Below are 19,971 nucleotides of genomic sequence, written 5' to 3'. Positions count from 1 at the left end.
TCAAGCCAGAAACACCATTAACAATTTTATGGGACATGTTTTTACCACATCTGGCAGTCTCCCCCAACACCTTCTGCCCTGGTAGTTGTGAACTATAGCTATTTGCACACGCGGGAGCTTTGCAGTTGTACCTGAAAATCCAACAGCTGCACGTGCAAAGTGCCTATTTGCAAACTGCTGGGGCTAGAGATCAGGGAGGGAGAGAGGGCAGACCCGCACTCGCTGCTGAGAGCAGGACACCTTTATCTAGCCTCAATGGTTTAGGAGATAGATACTTGTAGCCCTCACCACTGGTGGGTACGGAATAGAGCTGGTCAGGAAAATCTTGACAGACCCATTTTCCGTCAGAGAATGCGGTTTCATCAAAGTTAAAACCCTTCCCGAAACGTGTCAATTTCACCAACAATTCATTTTGGACAAAACCCTCAAAAAAGTTCTAAGCATTTAAAAAAAAAAAGCTTCTTTTCAGAACAAAATGTTTTGATTTTTCATTTCAAATTTTTGTTTTGACTTTTATTTTAAATGCTGTATTTTATATTATACTATCACATAAAAAAGTTAATCAAAACAAAATTAATTGACCGACAATATAAAATCGGAATTTTCTACCACTGACCTCTTTCAGGTGAACCTTTGTAACGCAAGCATAGGGAAAAAAATCACTCCGTTGACTAGAAATGCTTGAGGGAGGAGGAATGAAGATGCCTGGTCACACATGAAATGGTTGCATATTTCTGCAGTTAAGTATATATTAGCTAACATAGCTTACGTTCACATTGACATATTTAGTCCCTGACCTGATACCCTGAATGAACTCCATGACCTGCATGACCTCAGGGTTTTGGTTTGGTTTTGATTTTTTCCAGGTTATAAAAAATAATGAGCGTTGAATTTTGTTATTTACATGCTACTTCCCTGTTGGGCCTGTATTTACATAAGTTTGGTTTCGTTCTGTGTTTATATTTTATATAAAAACAAAAATAAAGTTAAAAAGGAAGGTGTAATAGAGGATTATAAGCACCCTATTGACTAATTGGGCTCTATAACAATCAATCAACGATTAAACTGCTTATAAAGGAAACTTTAATACAAAGTGTGATCAATATTCTGCACGGATAGACAACGGCTTCCATATAAAAGTCACCTGCATTTGCCACAGAGGTATCCAAGATACATGGTTTACTTCTTAAAGGCATAGGAAGTACTGCTCTCGGATCACTGCGTGGGAACTGCTGGTGCCTTCTTAAATGGGATCCACTCTCCAGAGCACCCAGTGTCTGCAAGTGTTTTACAAAGGCCAACTCGCTCATGTGCAGTTCTGCCCTGAAAAGTGACTGTGCAAAATTGGCACCTCCTTACTCAGCAGATCTCCTCCTGGCGCCTATCAGGCTCATCGGCCCACTTCAGCCACTTGGTGGCAGAGATAACGCCAGCTATCTGCCTCCTCCCTTGAGCAAGGAGCCGCACTGTGAAACAATACTGACCTGCGCAGCGGGATCATATTAGTAGCTAACGGCCCCAGCGCACCGGAGTTAAGAGGTCTTGGGGCAGGGTGAGGACTCCCAGTAACTGCAGGGAAGACAAGCCCTTAAATAAAGCTCCGCTGCTTTCTAGTCCCCGCAGTCACGCAGGAGCCAGTGCAGCTGGCAGAGGGGGGTGCGGGATCCCAGGCCACCTGGGATTGTCAATTAACTTCCAAGCAGTGACCCCTGGGGCTGCACAGGGGTCACCAAGGGCAAAATTGGATCCGCGGAACCTTTTACTGGTCACGATGCACCAGGAAAGAGCCCGGTGCTCAGATCCGAGAGGGAGCTGGCAGATAAAACCCGCCTCCCGCATCGTTTTACTTGGAAGCCAAGCTCCTTTGAAAGAAAACAAACACGGAAATGCCATTTTGAGAGTCACTTTTCAGAGCCACAACCATGCGGTACGGAACCCCGGGGAGGCAGGGAAGCATCCTACCCGTTTTCCCAGAAACCAAGGCACGAAGGTGACAGGGCTTGGCCACAGACAGTGGGTGTAGCTACACTTCGAGCTCGAGGGGACAGATCCGTGCCAGCTCTGGTGGAGCTAGCGTCCTAAAGACAGAGGTGCAGCTGCCCCAGGGTGAGGCGCTAGCTTCCCCGAGTACCTGCCTAGAGTCTCGGACGGGATCGTACTCTGGGCGACCAGCCCCTCCCGCCCCTTGCATTGCCACGGCTACACTTCTACGTTCAGTCCGCTAGCTGGAGCAGACCTAGTGCAGGTAGGTCTCCTCGAGCTGGGGTTTGCACGTACCCAGGGAGTCACCAGAAACAGAACCAACTCCCAGTTCTCGCCACTGCTCCACACGCCTCTGCCCCTTTAAGAGCATCTCACCCCGGCACGCATGCAGACTTGAGTTCAGTGTAAAACGGAAGCAACTGTGCGAAGCAGAGAGAGAGCAGACGGGAGACTGCGGTGCAGAGAGAGCATGCAACCCAGGAGGCGGAAAAAAGTCTGAAGGAGGGACAGTACCTTACAATCGTATTTCTGCTTCAGCTCCTGCATGTCTCTCCCCCCAACTCTTAAAGCCAGAATGTCCCTCTTTGTCCTGGCGTATCTCTCCTTTAGCCTATTCAGGTCTGGAGAAAGCTGCGCCCCAAGCAATCAGGTAGGAGGAGAAGCAACAGGAGGCGGGAAGAGAGGCAGAGAAGAGAGATTCAGGTAAGCAGCCAAACACAGGAGGAGAAAAAACAAGAGGACCAGTGATCCGTCTAGATTAGCCAGTCTGAATGCAGGTGGGGCGTGCCTGTCCCCTCCATCCGAAGGAGGAGAGCGCCTGCCATGACCCCCACCAGGGGGTGGAGAGCTCTGGGCTGTGGATAGCTCTTGTCCTGCTCCCTGGAGGGGAGCGAGGGGGAATCTAATGGCTTCTAGCCCCCATCTCAGGATAGCAAGAAGTCTTGTGCTGAAGGGTGGCCCAGGCTCTCCCCACCCCAAGGCCATGTCTGCAATGGTGACCATTACCTACTGGAGCTCCTCTGAGGCAGGGGGAGCAGGGCTGCGAAGGAGGGATGCTCCCCTGCCCAAGGCACCAGGAAGGAGGACATTCCAGATTGTGGGTCCTGGGCCCCCCCTTTAGAGATCCAGCTAGGCAACAACCGCTACGTTCAGTAATTTACTGGGCTCTCCACAGTCCCAATCCCATGTCAAGGCCCCTGATGCATGAGTACACCCCCCAACTCTGAGCCCAAGGGGAACTCGCTACGGGGGTAGAAGGGGAGAGGAGGCAAGGGACGGCCCCACTGCTGCATGAAGACAAGTGCTCCGTAGCTCTGACCAGCAAGTCGCCCCGCCCAGCGTGCATGTCCCACCCAGACCACACAGCAAAGCGGGACAGAGGCAAGCGCACGCAGGAGCCTGGCTGCGGGGCGGGACGGGGGGGTGGGGTGGAAGGAAGGGGTACCACAGGCTCATGCAGTATGCAGGGTGCCAAGCGAGATCTCGGCCACCAGGAGGCATTGCTGGGTGCCCACCATCCTGGTCAACCCCTCTCCCCTCCCGAGTCTGCGTCCCGCCCCTCATTGCAGTGCCCAGGCAGAGGTGCACTGTGGAACAGTCCGAGTGCTGGAGCGTCTTGTCCCAGCTGACTGGGAGTTCAAAGCACCAACATACAACAGGAACAGGCATAACGGCTTTATTGTGCACGTCTGCACCACATGGGGGTCTGTCCAGCACTGGCTTCACCCCATAGTCCTGCTCCAGTACACACTGGGCTCAGTGTAAAACCCAGGAGGGATTCTCTGGGGCAATGGCTCCTCTCTGATTGCTCCACAGTCCTGGTTTGGACTCAAGAGAGGATCTCCCCAGGACATCACAGAGGAAAAACCTCGATGGACAACACACCTTTAGGCAGGGCTTAATTTGTGCTGGGGCTTGGCAGTCCATAGCCCCGGCACCTCTGGGCTTGGCATGTCAGTTACGAAACTAAAAAAAATTGCTTGAACCCCCGCACCCAATTGCTTGAGCCCCAACACCTCTTCCACAAATTAAGTACCAGTAATATGTCTATGCGCCCTTTCAAGAAGGTGCCAGCCCATGGTAGGATTTCAAGACTAACCACTTTGAGAGACAGTCTGTCAGTTCTAAATGATGGAAGGACGACCCACCATGGAAGAGAAGGGACACTCCGGGTTCAGACACCCCAAAAGGAGAACAGAAGCTTTAAACCCCCCCCCCACCCCCGAAATGAGCAGTTGAACGAACTGATTTATAGTACAATAATACAGTAAGCAATGTGTATCGAGAAAGGTCTTTTATGGAAGCTTATAATGTTCTGAACTTGGTCATCACGAGATAAGAAGACAGAGCACCGATCTGTCTCTAAATAAACACCGGGATTTTATCTACCGTAGATACGTTTCTCGGTAACTATGGCATCTCTGAATCGGTGGTTTTTCTATGCAATAAACCTTTTGTTTATTTTCACCCCACGCTGGTCTCTGGTGGATGCAGGGGCCAAAGTCAGCTTGTGTCTGAGGGGCCTGTTTCACACCTTTGAGGGTGACGCACCAGAGGGGAAAGTCAGCGTCTGGTGGTTAAGACCTCAGGGAGGACAGATTTGGGGAGACTCGGGACGGGAAGGGCTGCTGGTGTCACCCTGCAAAGGCTGGTGGATGCTACTGGCATCAGAGCTCTGAACCAAAGCTGCATGCAGGGGGTGACTGAACCCCTTACTGGCCTGGGTGGACCCCAAAGTGTCCCATCAGGGGGTTCTTGCTGCCCCCACATTGATGAGCATCCAAGCACACCAGAACAGCCCTGCAGTCAGCTGCACATTGTTTGCATCATGAACCATTAGCTAGTTGCAGGGGTTCCACTTCGAAGAGGATGAGATCTAGCGTGCATGGCCAGGGGGGGGAAGAGGGACATTTCAACATACCCCGATAGCCTGGAACAAAGCCTCAGCTCCTAGGAAACGGCAGCTCTTCGAGACATCTCTAAGCCAAGTGCAGAATCCTGGTTCAAACAAGACCACAAATGGCCTCCCCAGTACCAGGCAATATCTGAGACCAGCAGCTAATTTATTATCCCAGTTAATTTCTCTAGGCATGATGTTAAATAATTTTTTTTTAAATAAAAAAATCCATCCACCATCTATCTGCTTGAACACCTGGTTATTATATGGGGCTTTTCCTCTGTAGATCTCAAAGCACTTTACAACGGAAGTCAGGGCCATTAGCCCCATTTTAGAGATGCGGAAACTGAGGCACAGAAGGGCAGGGACTAGTCCATTGTCTCCCCTGGCAGAGCCAGGAATAGAACCCAGATCTCCTGACTCCCAGGAAAGTGCTCTGCCCACTAGGCAACAGTCTCTGCGGGTCCACCTAAGTCCCCATCCCCTCTCCCAGGCAGTGGGGATTTATTCAAGCTGAAAGGATTCACATCCAGGCCATCTGAGTGCACCCCGTATCTCAGCTGAGTCAAATTTGAAGCAGTTACACCACTCGCATCCTCCCAGTCTGCTGCTTACCCTCAAGGTATTGATACACCAGTCCCTTAACCGTGGATGGACTACGAACATTTACAGCTGGGCATTAGCCCGACAAGCCATTTAGCGTTTGCCATCCAGTGCCCCCAACCAGTACAGCCCTGGGTCATTGATGAAAGAAGCAGGTCAGGAGGTTTTATTTCAAACTAGTGCACCACCACCCCACACCAGCCATCGAGGCAGGACCAGTTGTATCCGTTGGCAGGTCACATTGTGTGCCGATTACCTTTGGCTGGAAGGACCCCTTGAGTTTGGCAGGTTCCACCTCAGGCTTGGCCTCTTCGCCAGAATCCTCACTGTAGCTCTCAAACTCACTGGAGCTCCAGCCTAGATCTTCGGCTTCCCGATGCGCCCCATCCTCGTAAATCAGGTTTCTGTCTGCCCCTGTCGGGGCAGGGAAAAGAACAGAACACCATTGGCAAAGGCCTACGGTGTTGCCTCTTGGGAAAAGGCATTTGCTTCAACCCATGACCTGCCCAATTAATTCAGCATTACCCACAGTGTGCCTCTCGGCCTCCCACACCACCCGTTCCCAGGATTGACCCAGGCCCAGATATCTCGCTGCATTTGCTTGCCTTGGAAGGCATTGCTCCAGACTTAGGCAAGTCTCCTGGATCTATGGCTACAAGTGACAGTCAGTCATACTAGGGTGAAAACGAGGAGGAGCGCTGCCTAAGGAAATTTGTGGGACCCCCCTCGCTTAGATCTCTTCAAACCAGGCAGGACAGTGGATGAGAAAAGGAGCCATCTTGCAAGCAGCAAGGGGGCTGGGGCAGGGTGGAGAGGGACAAGGTGGCTCAGTGATCTTTTCCCCCTCTCCAACCTCTGTGTTTCCAGGTGTTGTATTCAGGAAAGGTGACCAGTGGGTCAGGCCAGTTCTCCACTTAATATTCATGCTTCGAGCACCGTGCCCAAAGGACAAGACTAAGCTCTTGGCCAGCAGGGACTAGCAGTTCTGCCCAAGCAGCCAGCTCTCCCTCTGAGAACGGAGATGGTTGCATAGACAGACCAGCCACAAGTCATCGGAAGTTGAGAAAAGAGGGTGGAGCAGAGGGGCTTGGGCCCATGGAAAGCAAGGTGCGAAGTCCGGAGAGTGCCAGGGGAACATGACGACCCATGAGGAGCAGCCTCAGACGCTGCAAAGATTGACAGCGGATTCCCCACCCGGTCGGCAACTGTGGAATCAGGAGGCACAGCACAGACCAGTATCAGTAGGCAGGCAGGCAGACGGGGCGGTGCTGCCCAGCAGAGGGCGCACCTGTGCCACAGTTGGAAGGCTTCATTCTCTTCCTGGAATTGGACAGACAGGTGGCTAATGCTGATGCATCCTAAGCTGGAGTCTGAAGACCCCAGGCAGAGAGGTCCCCCCCCCCGGGGCAGGCACAGGGAAGAGGCAGCATTTCTCAAGGAAGATCAGGAAAGGCGGGAGAGGGGTACGTTATTATCGCTCATTTCTGGCACAATAGGGTGGGAGGGGTAGCTCAGTGGTTTGAGCTTTGGCCTGCTAAACCCAAGGTTGTGAGTTCAATCCTTGGGAGGGCCATTTAGGGATCTGGGGCAAAAATTGGGGATTGGTCCTGCTTTGAGCAGGGGGTGGGACTAGATGACCTCCTGAGGTCCCTTCCAACCCTGAGATTCTATGATTCTAAGGACCCAGTGGAGATGGGGAACCCACCGTTCTCTACCAACGGCCCCTTCCCCGAAGAGATGAGGCTCTGACTAGAGCAGGGCAAGGAAGGAGCGTTAACCCCATTTTACAGACAGGGAGTGGAGGGCCTGAGAGATTAAGTGATTTGCCCAAGGTCACGGAGGAATCAGTGTCACCGCTGGGAGATTCCCACACCCTGGGGAACGCTGTTGGCAAAAACAGTTCCACTAACCACAGCACCATTCTTCCCCGCTTCCTATTTACTATTTGTGTTTAAACCTTGTCTATTTTCCTCCTCCTCCTTTAGCCTGTCAATGTGCTTTTCCATTTCCATTTGTCAAACCTCCATCAATTTCCTATTTCAGCTGATCTAGTTTCCACTCTTCAGCCCAAGGGAGAGATTTGGTAACACGGAAGAGGATTTGGGGCTGGATCTTGCACATTTCTGTCACGTCTGAAATAAAAACCCAGCCCATGAGACACTGCAGGGACTGTGCCGTGCAGTCCCTTTCAACTGACTGTAGAACACAGTGGTGCCAGAATTATTATTTATATCGTATTTGCATTGCAGTAGCTACCCCGAAGCCCCATCATGACCGTAGCATGCATGGTGAGGTACAAACACAGAACCAAAAGGCAGCCCCTGCCCCAACCAGCTGCTGCGTCAGCCACCCCAGAGTCAGGCAATAGCAAGGTGAGCCCAATTCAGAGTTTTAAAAAAAAAAATCCATTCCCAGGTGTATTCTCTCCTTGGCAAACAAGTCGCCCGTATCCCCAAGCTTTCCTTATGGCCCACGCTGCCATGCCCAACTTTCCTTATGGCCCACGCTGCCTCTGTTCAGTTTCTCGTGCATTGTGGAACCACAGGAATCTCGCCTTTAGTTGCACAAGAACCAGAGTAGCCAAGCGAAGAAATGTGCCTGCTTTCACCGGACCCAGGTCTGCTTATTCCTTTACTGTAGATGCAGGTCTCTGGTGAAGGACAGACATATATTTGCATCATCTCTGAGCCTGCTACGGCAGAAGATGGCCAGGCCCCTTGGTCTTCCATCCCAGCTGATTCCACCGAGCCTCAAATTCCAGGAACTTTCAGAACCTTTGCCCCGAGTTACCATGGCACCGCTGGGCCCATTCCTCCTCCAAGCTTGCCCCAGCACATGTGGCCATATTTAAACCCAGGTCTGCTCTTCTCAGTTGAGGCACAACACAAAGACGTGCAGCTTTCATTCAGCAGGCTGAAGGAACAGGCCTTAGAGGCCAGCCACACCATTCTCAGCTCCCTGAGCTTGGCTGACCTCCTGCCTCCAATGAACTCAACAGCAACACTTCCCATTGACTCCAGTCGGGCCAGGATTTTATCTCTTGTTTGCATTTCCTTGTCTCTGGTGAGCCCTTCCCACCTGTTGGAACAGCGAGAAAGATCCCCACAGTCCCTCCATCATCCCTAGACTCCAAGGCCAGATGAGACCATCCTGATCATCTAGTCTGACCGCCTGTATAACACAGGTCAGAGACCTCCCCCAACACCATTCCTAGGGCAGATCTTTTAGAGAAACATCCGATCTTGAGTTAAAAATTGTTAGCAATAGAGAACCCATGACCCTGGGTACATTGTTCCAATGGTTAATTACTCACACCATTAAAAATTTACACCTTATTCCCAATCTGAATTTGTCTAGCTTCAGCTTCCAGCCATTGGATCATGTTGGACCTTTCTCTGCTAGATTGAAGAGCCCATTATGAAATATTTGTAGGTGCTTACAGATTGTGACCAAGTCACCCCTTAACCGTCTCTTCGTTGAGCTAAATAGATTGAGCTCCTGGAGTCTCTCACGATGAGGCAGGTTTTCTAATCCTTGAATCATTCTCATGGCTCTTCTCTGACCCCTCTCCAATTTATCAACATCCATCTTGAATCGTGGACACCAGAACTGGACATGGTATTCCAGCAGCGGTCGCACCGGTGCCAAATCCAGAGAGAAAATAGCCTTCTCTTGTTGCATTACAGGATTGTATTTGCCGTTTTGGCCACAGCATCGCCCTGGGAGCTCATGTTCAGCTGATTACCCACCACACCCCCCCAAAACCTCTTCCAGAGTCCCCACGTCCCAGGCTAGAGTCCCCCACTCTGTAAGTATGGCCATATTTACACGTCTACTTGCAGAAGCAGGTGACAGAATTGGCAACCCATCAGCCTTGCTCCTCTGGCCCAGAGATGGAGACCAAGGCTGACATCAAGGCGACCGCTAACGTTTGCAATGTACAGCACTATCCATAGGCTAAAATTTTGATGGTCTCTTGCTCTTCTGTCCAGTGGTAAAGTTCAGTTCCACACAGCTGGATTTTTTCCACTGTCAGAACATCCACTCCTAAAGCCAGGGAGGGACCTGTGTTCCATATCCAGGCTCGCAGGAGGAGGAGGAGATGCATTGGAAGGAATGCAGGCAGGCAGACATTTTAAACTGACAGCTAACACAGGATTCCAGTCATCAGGCTATTATTAAACAGAAAGATAAACAACTCCCTAGAAGAGGATTTGGTTTTGGCTAACCAGTGCAACTGGCCATGGAGGAGTGAAAAAACCCACAATCACTGCAGCAGTCATGAGACGATTGCGAAATTAACCTGCATTTCCACCTCCTGAGCTTTCCATCAAGGGGCAAAGGAAGTGTGGATGGAGATGAAGGAGTGTTCGTCATCATCATCACGTGTAGTACAGTACCAGATAGGGTACGCCTACATGACAGGCAGCCGCACGTCTCAGAGCCCCAGGCAATGGACTCAGGCTCACGGGGCTCTGGTCCTAAAAATGGCGTGTAGACAATCAGCCTGGGGCTGAGGCCTGGGCTCTGAAGCCTTGGGAAGGGGTGTGGGTTTCATAGCGTGAACTGTCCACACAGCCAGTTTTAGCACCATTAGCGCAAGCCTGAGTTTGGGGACTCGGGCTCTGAGATTCCCAGCTGTGGGCTGTTGCTTGCCACACAGACATACCTGTAGGTACAGACCGTCCTTGGCCCCCGAGCTTACAATCCAAATAGATAGAGACAAAAGGGAGAGGGGTAAATGAATTCTTTCCCCCTTACCCTTTTCACAGACGGGACACTGAGACAGGGTAAGGGCTAGGATGCTCATAAGAACTACGGGGCATAAGTCCCTATTTTAAGCACCTAAACTCACTCAGCCCCTAATCTGTCAAGGTAAAAGTTCCCTCAGCCCCCGTGTCTCTCTCTGTCCGGATGCCTATCCCCCACCTATGACCCAGCGCGACCCCCAACCCAGGGAAGACAGGCGTGCAGGGCTCTGTCTAGTAGGCACCCTCTGAACCTGCCTATCAGATTGGGCCCTTTCAAAACCTGGAAGGAGGAAGAGGAGCTTCTTAGGGTCATTGTGAGAGGGAGAAAATCTCTGTCATCCAGTGGTTCGGGCATCCAGATGGGAGACCCCCCAGTCCTGTTCTCCTGCTTCAACCACTCCGTCATTATTTCTCCACAGGAGGCCTGCTTCAACCGGCGAGATGGGGGGAGCCTCCATCCGAATATCCCATAGCTCCGTGGTTAGAGCTGGGAGACCCCTGTTCCAATCCTCTCTGCCCCTCTGGCGGAGAGGGCAATTGAAGCTGGGTATCCCACGTCCCAGGTGAGGCATTAATCACTGGGCTAAGAGCTGTAAGGTGGGTGACATGCCCCCACCCCCAAAATGGCATAAGGTGCCTAACTCTGAAGAGAGTTCCTGGCTTCAGAATTGCTCAGCAGAAATAGGCATTTCCCTGCAGCCTGGACTTGGGAGCCTAAATCTCCCACTGCTCTGGTCGTCATCTCCCACTGACTTGCTTAGGCAGTTCCCCGACGTGTGTGAATTGCAGTCAAAGGCACCCAGCTCTCCCCATGCGTTGTACAGAAGTGTAGACGTCTAACTCAGACTTTGGGAATCACCATGATTTTTCCAGGCACGTAAAATTATGCCTGGCGATGCTCAGGGTCAAGGTCTAACTCCTTTTGAGCATTCAGCCCTAAGTGACTTGCGTATGGTCACACACAGAGACTGTGGCAGAGCCAGGAATTGCCCCAAATCTCCCAAGTCCCGGCCCACTGCTCTAGCCCCTAGGCCATGCTTCAGACCTCAATTAGAGCTTACCCAGCACAGAAAGTGATGGCAGGGAACTGACAACACTCCAGCAACAACGATGAGGGTGAAACCAGACAGTCACTACGCTCTTGAACGAACTCAAACAGGAAAGTGATAAAAGACAAAACCACCCAGGGACAAACACCGTTCACAAAACGATCACTCCATATCTGACCTCTCAGTCCTCGTCCTCAAAGGAAACCTGCACAGCACCTTCAAACGATGAGCCTGGGAGTTTAAATTTAAACTTTGCTAGACACTAAAAATCAGGGACCGAATAGCTTATTACAACAATCTTTTCCCTCCCCCCATGACTGGAGACGCGCTAACTAGCCACTTCACCTTGAATGCTCCCTAGAAATATGCGCTAACTACTTATGCTAAACATTCATCCCACCTTGTATTTCGCTGTGACGCTCGGAGGGCCTTTCCCAGACTGAAGAAGAGCTCTGGATAAGCTAGAAAGCTGGTCTCTCTTACCAAGAGAAGACAAACAATAAGACCTCACCCGCCCTGTCTCCCTAATAACCTGGCAGCAACACGCCTACAACAAAACATCAAACGAAGAGGGAGGGAGCCATCACTCTAAGGGCATGGCTACCCTGGAGAGTTTGCAGCTGCTCCGCTGTAAGCTCTCTAATGTAGCTGCCCTAAGCGGATGGGAGAGAACTCTCCTCTTGGTTTAACTACTCCAGTGAGCGGCGGCAGCTGTGTCGGTGACAGAAGCTCTCCTGCCGACAGCGCTGTCCAGCGCTTCGCTCGCGGGGGGTGGTTTATTCTCCCCCCTGAGCAGTAGAAGTTCTGCTGACATAAGCTGTAGGGTAGATATGGCCTAAGAGGCCCTCACGACCTCACACAACCATCTCCAAATAGCCTCTTCCTTGCGTCCTCCGGTCTTGAAGCCACCGCGCACTCCCATCTCCCAGGAAGCAGGGGTTTGTGAATTCAGTGCAATGAAATGCAAGGTCCCCCTTTCCCTTCCTGGTGCCCCCCAGCCCTTTACGGCTCAGGCTGGTTATGGGTACAGACCCAGAGCTGTTGGATTTTAAGGGCATGAAAAGCCAATTGCTTTATCCCTTCCCCTACCCAGGAATGTCTTTAAAGTGGCACAGAGAGGAGGTAAAATCCTAGTCACCCCCCACCTGCCACAAAGGGCCTCTTCCTCTACAGTCCATCGGCAGCTCTGGAGGGGTGGACAGGAGACAGCAAGGCAGACACTCAACGTTGCTTCATTGGCATCAGTAGAGTTACACTAATTACCCCAACTGATGACCTGGCCCTTTCCTTCCAGAGAGATTCTGATTTAGCTCAAAGCAGGCTGAAAGGACTCAATAGCCGCAAGTAATCAACAGGCCAACAGTGGCTTCTAAAAGGTCAGGGTACTCCTGAAGGAGGCAGGAAAATGGCCTTGTTAGAGCAGGGTACTGGGAGTCAGGACTCCTGGGTTCTACTCCCACCTCTACCACAGAATCACCACGCCACCTTGGAGCAAGTCACATCACCTTCGTGCCCCGGTTTCCCCATTTGTAAATGGAGCTCGCACCTACCCAGCTCCCAACACTCATGTAAGAGCTCCAAGATCCTTGGATGGGCAGGGCTATGAGAGAAAGGACAGAGCTGACAGAGGCAGGGGAGGAAGTAGATAAGAAAGAGAGGCAAAGACAGCCTGTGGGAAGGCATGAAAGACACCTCTGCTCAGAGCAGAATTCTGGGTGGTTCCATACCGTACTGATCCGAGTCCAGATTTTCACATGGGACGTCATCATAGATCACATCTTCCTCCAGGGCCGGGAACTCAAACCGTGCACCTGGAACGAAAAGCAACACAGGGCAAGCTGTGGAGAAGAACCTGAAACCAGGAGAGAACTCACCATGAGCTTCAGCTACACCCCGCTTTGCCTCGTGGCAGCGTGAGCCAGTGGGTAGGGTACTAGATTGGGAGTCATGACACCTGGGCCCTATGCCTGCCTCAACCACTGACCCGGCAGCCAAGTCACTTCACCTCTGGGACTGTTCTTTCTGCTCTGCCTATTTAGATTGTCAACTCTGGGCTGGGACTCTCTCTCACAGGGTATCTGCACAGGGCCTACCACAAGGGACCTCTTGAGTGCAACAATGAATAGTGGGTCTTGTCTGGAACACCTGATGTTTCAGAGCCAACCTTCAGCGTACTGCTCTCAGTGCCTTTTATGCCGCAGTGGCAAAGCTAGATCCTGGCCCCTCTCTCTGAAGCCTCTGCAGGGAGAGTTCAAAAATCTGTATCTGAGTTTTATGACTTGACCCTGGCTCCTTTCTAAGGAGCAACAGGCCAGGGCTACAAAGTGTGCATCTCAATCCAAAATTAGGGGGCCTTTAGCTCAGGAGACTTGGCCCAGATAAGAGACAAATTGAGGCCAGCTGTGAAATCCAGATCTAGGTCCAAGTGCTGATCTCCAAACACCCAAAATTTGGATCGGTCCTTTGGATCAAACACTTCTCCAATTTCAACCCATCAAGTTCTCAACACCCTATGTATGGCATGGTAACTGCTACACTGAAGTCTAAGTTATTATCCATCATGGTCCCAAACATGCCCAGTCACCTGCCTGACCAAAGGGCTGTTTTAGTGTTTCAACAGAGCCAGGATTTGGGATGGGGAAGCCATGTTTTTCCATCTGTGTGGGGGAGGCGGGAATCCCAGCATTTCCAGGGCACACCGAAGCTGATCGAACAACACACGACTCTCTTGGAAGGAATCCAGAGTCATTTCCATCCATCCCATCCAGCTCATAGAGGCATCGGAACCCTACCTCGCCGGATGCTCTTCCTTTTCCAGTTGCGGGTCCGAATCCCCGTGGGGGAGCTGCCCACAACGTCCCCATTGCTGACCACCGTCAGGAACCTAGGGCAGGAAGAAGGCTGTGAGTGGTCAGACAAGCAGAATAGCCAGCCAGTTTACGGGGATGGTTGGGGGAAGCTATGCGCTGTCGCTAAAAGCTGAGCAAGTCCAGGTCCACCAACCTGAATAGCAAGGGCCAGTTGTGAGCAAATGCAATGGCCACACCTGAATCGCTTGGTTGCAGACCTGGCTACAGACTGGGATCCTCCACAGCTAAACTGCACCAAGAGGGGGTGACATGCCCAGGCAATTCGCACTAAGACACAATGGGTCTTTGTCCCCTTCCAGTGGCTGGTCCATGTAAAAGGTTAGCAAGTCTCCTACTGCTTCCAGCTCCTAGCATTGCCCCGTAAACTGCAACAATAGAGGCCCACGGCTTTTAGCTCTCAAGGTCCAAGCCCCTGAACAGGGCTGGTTAGACGTGCACCCACCAGGCTTCAGAGCTGACACCCAGCGCTCATGCCATCCAGTTACACTGCAGGTCTCCGTCGTGCCAGTTCCCAGCAGGCCACCCCCACACCACGTCTCTCACATGCCCACTCGCCCGCTGCTTCACTCTCTCGTTCTGGTGTCCTTTTCTTCCCCCTTGGCTGCTTTCAGCCTATTTCCTCTACTCTCCCCGCAAACCTTTCCCGGCACAGGGCATCCCTTCCCCATTCACTGCACTGTGCTCACTACCTCCTCCCCTTGGCTTTCTCTCTCTCTATCATGAATCAATTCTCTTTTCCCCCCGCACTTCCCTTTTCAAGCTTCTTAGCTCCTTAGGGCTGGAACCTACCTTCCGCCTTGGTTCTTCCCAGTATTATGCTAAAACCTAAAGGCCTTAACACCAGCATGCCTGGTGCTGCAGACAGGTAACGGAGGCTGTCTCAGCCCCAAAGAGCTTGCGAACCAAGTTCCTCTCTTGTGAAGATCCTTCTCCAGACTCAAGCTTTGCTGGTGGCCTCTGACACCAGTCAGGACAAGGGACCAGGATGGGGTCTCAGATACAGCGAGGAACCAGCATGCTCAGATTTCACAACAGCAAGGTTAAAGGCACTGGATTGGCACTCAGAAGAACAAGAGTCACTGCTCAGCTCTGACACGGACTGCCCGCGTGACTGTGGGCTAATCACTTTGTTTCTGTGCCTCAGTTTCCCACCTGTAAAGGGGGGATAATACTTTCTTTCTCTGCCTCTAAACTGCAGGTTCTTAGCAGCAGGGACTGGCTCCCACTATGTCTGTACAGCCCTGGGTACAACACAGCCCTGATTTCAATGGCGGCCCTTAGGCACTACTGTAACCCAAACAAACAGCACCCTCCCCATACCCAGCAGGGCTGGGCAAACAGGTTTGGATAAAGAACCTTCAGCCAAAACTTCAGTCTAACCCTGGAGGTTGGAAGTGCTCCATTAATCGTGTCCCCCTCCGCCCCTTCGTTATTTTTCACATGTGCCGGCTGCAGCGCTGGGCCCCCAGGTGCCGGATGGCAGCAGAAGTACCAAAAGACAGAGAAAAAACCTCCCCCTCGCAAGATTTCCAGTCTAACGTTCCATCCTCTTGGAGATTCACGTAAGCCGCCAAACTGGTGCCAGCACCTCCTCACATCCCCTAAGCCCATCTGCCATCTGAAGCAGGCAACAGCAGGCTGTCCCAGGGATGTCCGCTGATTTGCCAGACAAACCGGGCCCATCATCCAGCACAGAAGGGGTTAAGAATTTTTAAAACTCAATGCAAGAACGGGGGGGCTTCCGTCCGTACTGGAGGGGAGGCAGGTCTGTGCTGGACCTTGAGGAAAGGGGAGGGAGGGCTGGAGTGGGAGTGGGGGAACAGGATGTCTGAGAGCAGCAAGCAAGATCGGCTGTTTCCCAGACAACAGCTGATGGAGTGTCATGGTGACCCCGCAGCCCCCTCCCCGGGGGGCATCCTTGAAGGTTTCTGGCTCTCCCAGCCCTGCAGGATCATGACCTAACTGGGCAGACCCGGCCATGAACTCAGACCTGGGGAGCAGGGGGCTGGGTTATAAAGTCTCCAGACACAAACACATTTGCGCCTTGTGCCCTCTCCCCACGGTATTATCTGAACGACTATTAAAACAGCATCTGGGGCCACTAAATAGTGCACTGAGTTAACATACTCAGCTTCTCCCCAACCCTGCAGGGAAGCCGCAATCCAGGTTCAAATCTCCATCATGGAACTAGTGAAATAAGCAGAGTCTACATACACCCCCTGTCATGCCTTCGCATCAAGGAACATGGCTCACCGCAAGCAGGAGGCATCCAAACCTAACCTGGATGAAGGGCTAGCCTGGACCAGCCCCACATAGCCTGGACTAACACACTAACATCTCCGCTTTAAATCAGAAGGGCGGTGGGTGGACTGTCCCAGCACTAGGCTTAAAGCTCGGACTGACAGCTTGGGCCTGGTTTGATTAAGTACATAAAATGTCAGGGGAAGCGTCCGAGTCACAAGGCCAGGTCTACGCCCTGGCTTGTAGTGGGGGGCGGAACCCACACAGATCTGCAGGGGGCAGACCCACAGCCTCCTACATTGTCCAGATTTCAGAGTAGCAGCCGTGTTAGTCTGTATCCGTAAAAAGAACAGGAGGACTCGTGGCACCTTAGAGACTAACAAATTTATTAGAGCATATGCTTTCGTGAGCTACAGCTCACCGTATGCATCCGATGAAGTGGGCTGGAGCTCACGAAAGCTCATGCTCTAATAAATTTGTTAGTCTCTAAGGTGCCACAAGTCCTCCTGTTCTTTTTACATTGTCCGGTGGCACCAGCAATCCCACTTTCTCGATACGGCTCCTGGCAGCGAATCCAGCCAAGCCAGACTCCTGCGGGAGGAGCCTTTCAGGGCGCAATGCTCCCAGAGTATTTACAGTGACACAAAAACAAGGAGTCCGGTGGCACTTTAAAGACTAACAGATTTATTTGAGCATAAGCTTTCGTACCTACGAAAGCTTATGCTCAAATAAATCTGTTAGTCTTTCAGGTGCCACCGGACTCCTTGTTGTTTTTGTGGATACAAACTAACACGGCTACCCCCTGATACTTGACACCATACAGGGACACAGGCAGCCATTCCTTAGTCCCCTGGCACGCACAATCCAAAAGCTCTTAGGGCAGTGCAGGGAAAGAAAGTTAAAGCTCAGTCCGTCCTGGTCAGCCCAGACCAGCTGTAATGAGTCAAGCCCCATGTTCAGACTCTGGCTGACCTCCTTAGCCAGTTTCCAGGTGAGAAGCCAGCACTTTATCCCCCACCCCCTCCGCACAAACACCTGGCACCTTCCAGTCTTTTGTTCTTGAGCTGGGGTCTTTGCTCATCTTCCCTGCTGATAGGTGGGGAAATCCATCTCCCTGATTGCTAGTGTTCTGGTGATTGGGTTTCCCTTCATCATCTTGGGTTTTCCATTGACACGGGGTGGCTCTCAGACAGTCCTTTTTAATGGCTCATTGAGGCTCAGACAGCTAAGTGACACACACACACACACCCCCTATGTCTCCTAGCTGTCCAGAGAGCAAACCTAGACCTTCCCTCCACCCGCCATGCAAAATATAGGGGAAACTGAGGCACACATCAGCTCCCCACCCCACCCCACAAAAATACCACAGAAAATTCCCACTTCATCACCGCCGATGGCCTGAGCCAAATCTGGGATGGCGTCTCCCTGCCGAGTGGGCTAGGCCTTGCATTCGGCCCTCCAGTCAGGCCTTGTCTCACTTGTCCCCACTTTCCAATCTGTCGGCAAAACAGACCCACCAGGGAGGGTTCCGTTTTCCCCAGTTTTTGGCCCCCTTGCGGGCCCAGCAACACAGTCCCCTATTGGATGCCCTTCCCCTGAACACCAAAGGAGTAAGTCCCTACCCAGCAGTGGCGGGGGGCCTAGCAATGGCTGCCATTACAGCTACCTGGACGGTCAGCACAGGACGGCAGGGTATACACTTTCCCCGCAGCCTCTGCTGCTGCGGCCATCCACTCTCCCGGGAAGGGGCACCTGCCCCCTCACGTACCTTTAGAGAAAAGCCAAGTGTCCTGCTTTCCTCGGGGAAAAGCCTACAACGCATGCCAGCACAGAAATCAGACCCCTCTCTCCGGGCCTGGCAGGGGACCCATCACCGCAGCTCCCGGTTCAATCCTCTGCTGGCATCCAGAGAGCCTTCCCTGCAGCCACATGCCCACCCTCCTCTGCACTGCAGCGTGCACCAGGCCGGGGACACACGCTGGCTGTGCTGACTGGGCGAGATCCCGAGGCAGCCGGCTGACCAATATCGCTGTCTCTTCCCTTTAGCAGGCAGCATCTCCTCCACCCTCATTGCGTCACTCCCTGCTGCCTGCAGCTGCTGCTGGATCCTTGAACAGCGTCAAGCCGACGCCTAGCGCCACCGCCCCGCCTCTTAACCTTCCTCCGCTCACAGCTGCCTTCTAGATGGGCTGAGGACAGCCCGTATTGGCAGGACGAGAGAGAAGAGCCCATTAACTGGATCAGAAGCCCTGTATGTCCGTCAGGAGGCGTGGAGACACCGAGAGCTGTGTGAAAAACAGCGACAGACACCAGGAGCCTGACATGGGAGGAAACAGCATCACGTGGCTACTTAGTGTTAATATTGATTTTAGAATAAACAGGGACTCTGGGGACCTCGCTTCTACTCCCAGCTCCGCCAGTGACCTGCTGAGTGGCCTTGGGCAAGTCCCTTGACCTACATGCCTCTGTTTTCCCCTCTCCGGGTTGTGTCTGTGTTGGATATTTTAACTGCAAGCTCTTCAGTCCAGCAACTGTCTCTCATTATGCATCTGTGCCACACCCAGTGCAACAGGGCCGTGATCTCAGATGGGCCGCTAGATGCTACCATAGCAATAATTTTTAAAGCATGTTTAATAACAACTGTATGTCTTTAATCCTACAGGATCACAGCAAGTTTCCACCATATCAGTGACTACCTGCTGAGCTCCCTTCACGCTCTACTGAAATGCAGCCACCTCTGGGCTGTAGCACACAGCCACGCTAGGCAACAACTTAGAACAAACAAGGGGCGAAGAATAACTTCTCTAGCTGAATCTGCAAGGGAAATTCAGAGAAGCACAATGTACGGAACACAAACGGAAGCAGCTAACCTACTTACCTGCTGCTCCTTTGAGACGATAGAATATTCGTTTTGCTTTTAGAAATGAGACATTTGGGCAAAGAAACAAAATGTAAGAGTCACAACAATAAAAAGCAAATCCAGCATCAGAATACCGCTTATTAAAGCCAGTTCCCTCTGAATGCCATTAGGGGCTCAGGATTAAACCGTTATCTGCCCACCGTAAGTGGAACCAGCCTGCTAATGTGTCTAACTTGCTGTTAGAAATCCCCTTTTTATTATTTTTCTGCTATTCATAAAGGAACTTGTGGTCTGCAAAGCTACATCCACAGCAGGTCATAACTGTCCTTGCATCCCTACAACAGAACCCCCGCTCTGAGCACCCTGAGAGAGCTCAGATCTGAAGCGAACTCTTGCAATTCAGACCCAGCGTGACCAGGGACAGAACTAACATGCTGGGGTAAATAGTCCAAGAGAACAGCCTCCAATCTAACTTGGGTCTGAGCCCACGAGTCACACCTGTATGGCCCCGCAAAGGCTTCCCTCAAAATGCTCATTTCTCCGCTAGCCTCCACCATCAAAACCTCCTGGTCCACCACCCATCCCCACAGGCACTGGGACAGGCATTGCAGCGTGAAAGCACTTGAAACCCAGGTGTTTAATAGCAGGGAGAACTCTGTGAGGGAGTGGTGCCAGGAGAGACCTAGAGGTGGAGGGGAAGGGGAGTTGCTCAGATGAC

At 52.0% G+C, this 19,971-nt stretch overlaps 1 protein-coding gene across 9 annotated transcripts in view; it reads right to left on the bottom strand.

Moving 5' to 3' along the window:
- Positions 1 to 19,971, bottom strand: part of ARHGEF10L (Rho guanine nucleotide exchange factor 10 like) — a 191,160-nt gene that overhangs the window by 86,526 nt on the left and 84,663 nt on the right. For 7 of the 9 annotated variants that reach the window (XM_073316338.2, XM_073316328.2, XM_073316329.2 and 4 more), the window contains 4 exons: positions 14,075 to 14,166; positions 13,010 to 13,093; positions 5,739 to 5,896; positions 2,497 to 2,613 (listed from right to left, as the gene is read on the bottom strand). In XM_073316338.2, the coding sequence (XP_073172439.1) occupies positions 2,497 to 2,613; positions 5,739 to 5,896; positions 13,010 to 13,093; positions 14,075 to 14,166 (451 nt within the window). The remainder of the gene's footprint in view (positions 1 to 2,496; positions 2,614 to 5,738; positions 5,897 to 13,009; positions 13,094 to 14,074; positions 14,167 to 19,971) is intronic. The other 2 variants (XM_073316336.2, XM_073316337.2) reach the window with 1 other exon arrangement.

This window comes from Lepidochelys kempii, chromosome 18, assembly GCF_965140285.1.
Source record: "Lepidochelys kempii isolate rLepKem1 chromosome 18, rLepKem1.hap1, whole genome shotgun sequence".
Lineage (NCBI taxonomy): Eukaryota > Metazoa > Chordata > Testudines > Cheloniidae > Lepidochelys > Lepidochelys kempii.
This window is presented reverse-complemented; position numbering and strand designations above follow the sequence as displayed.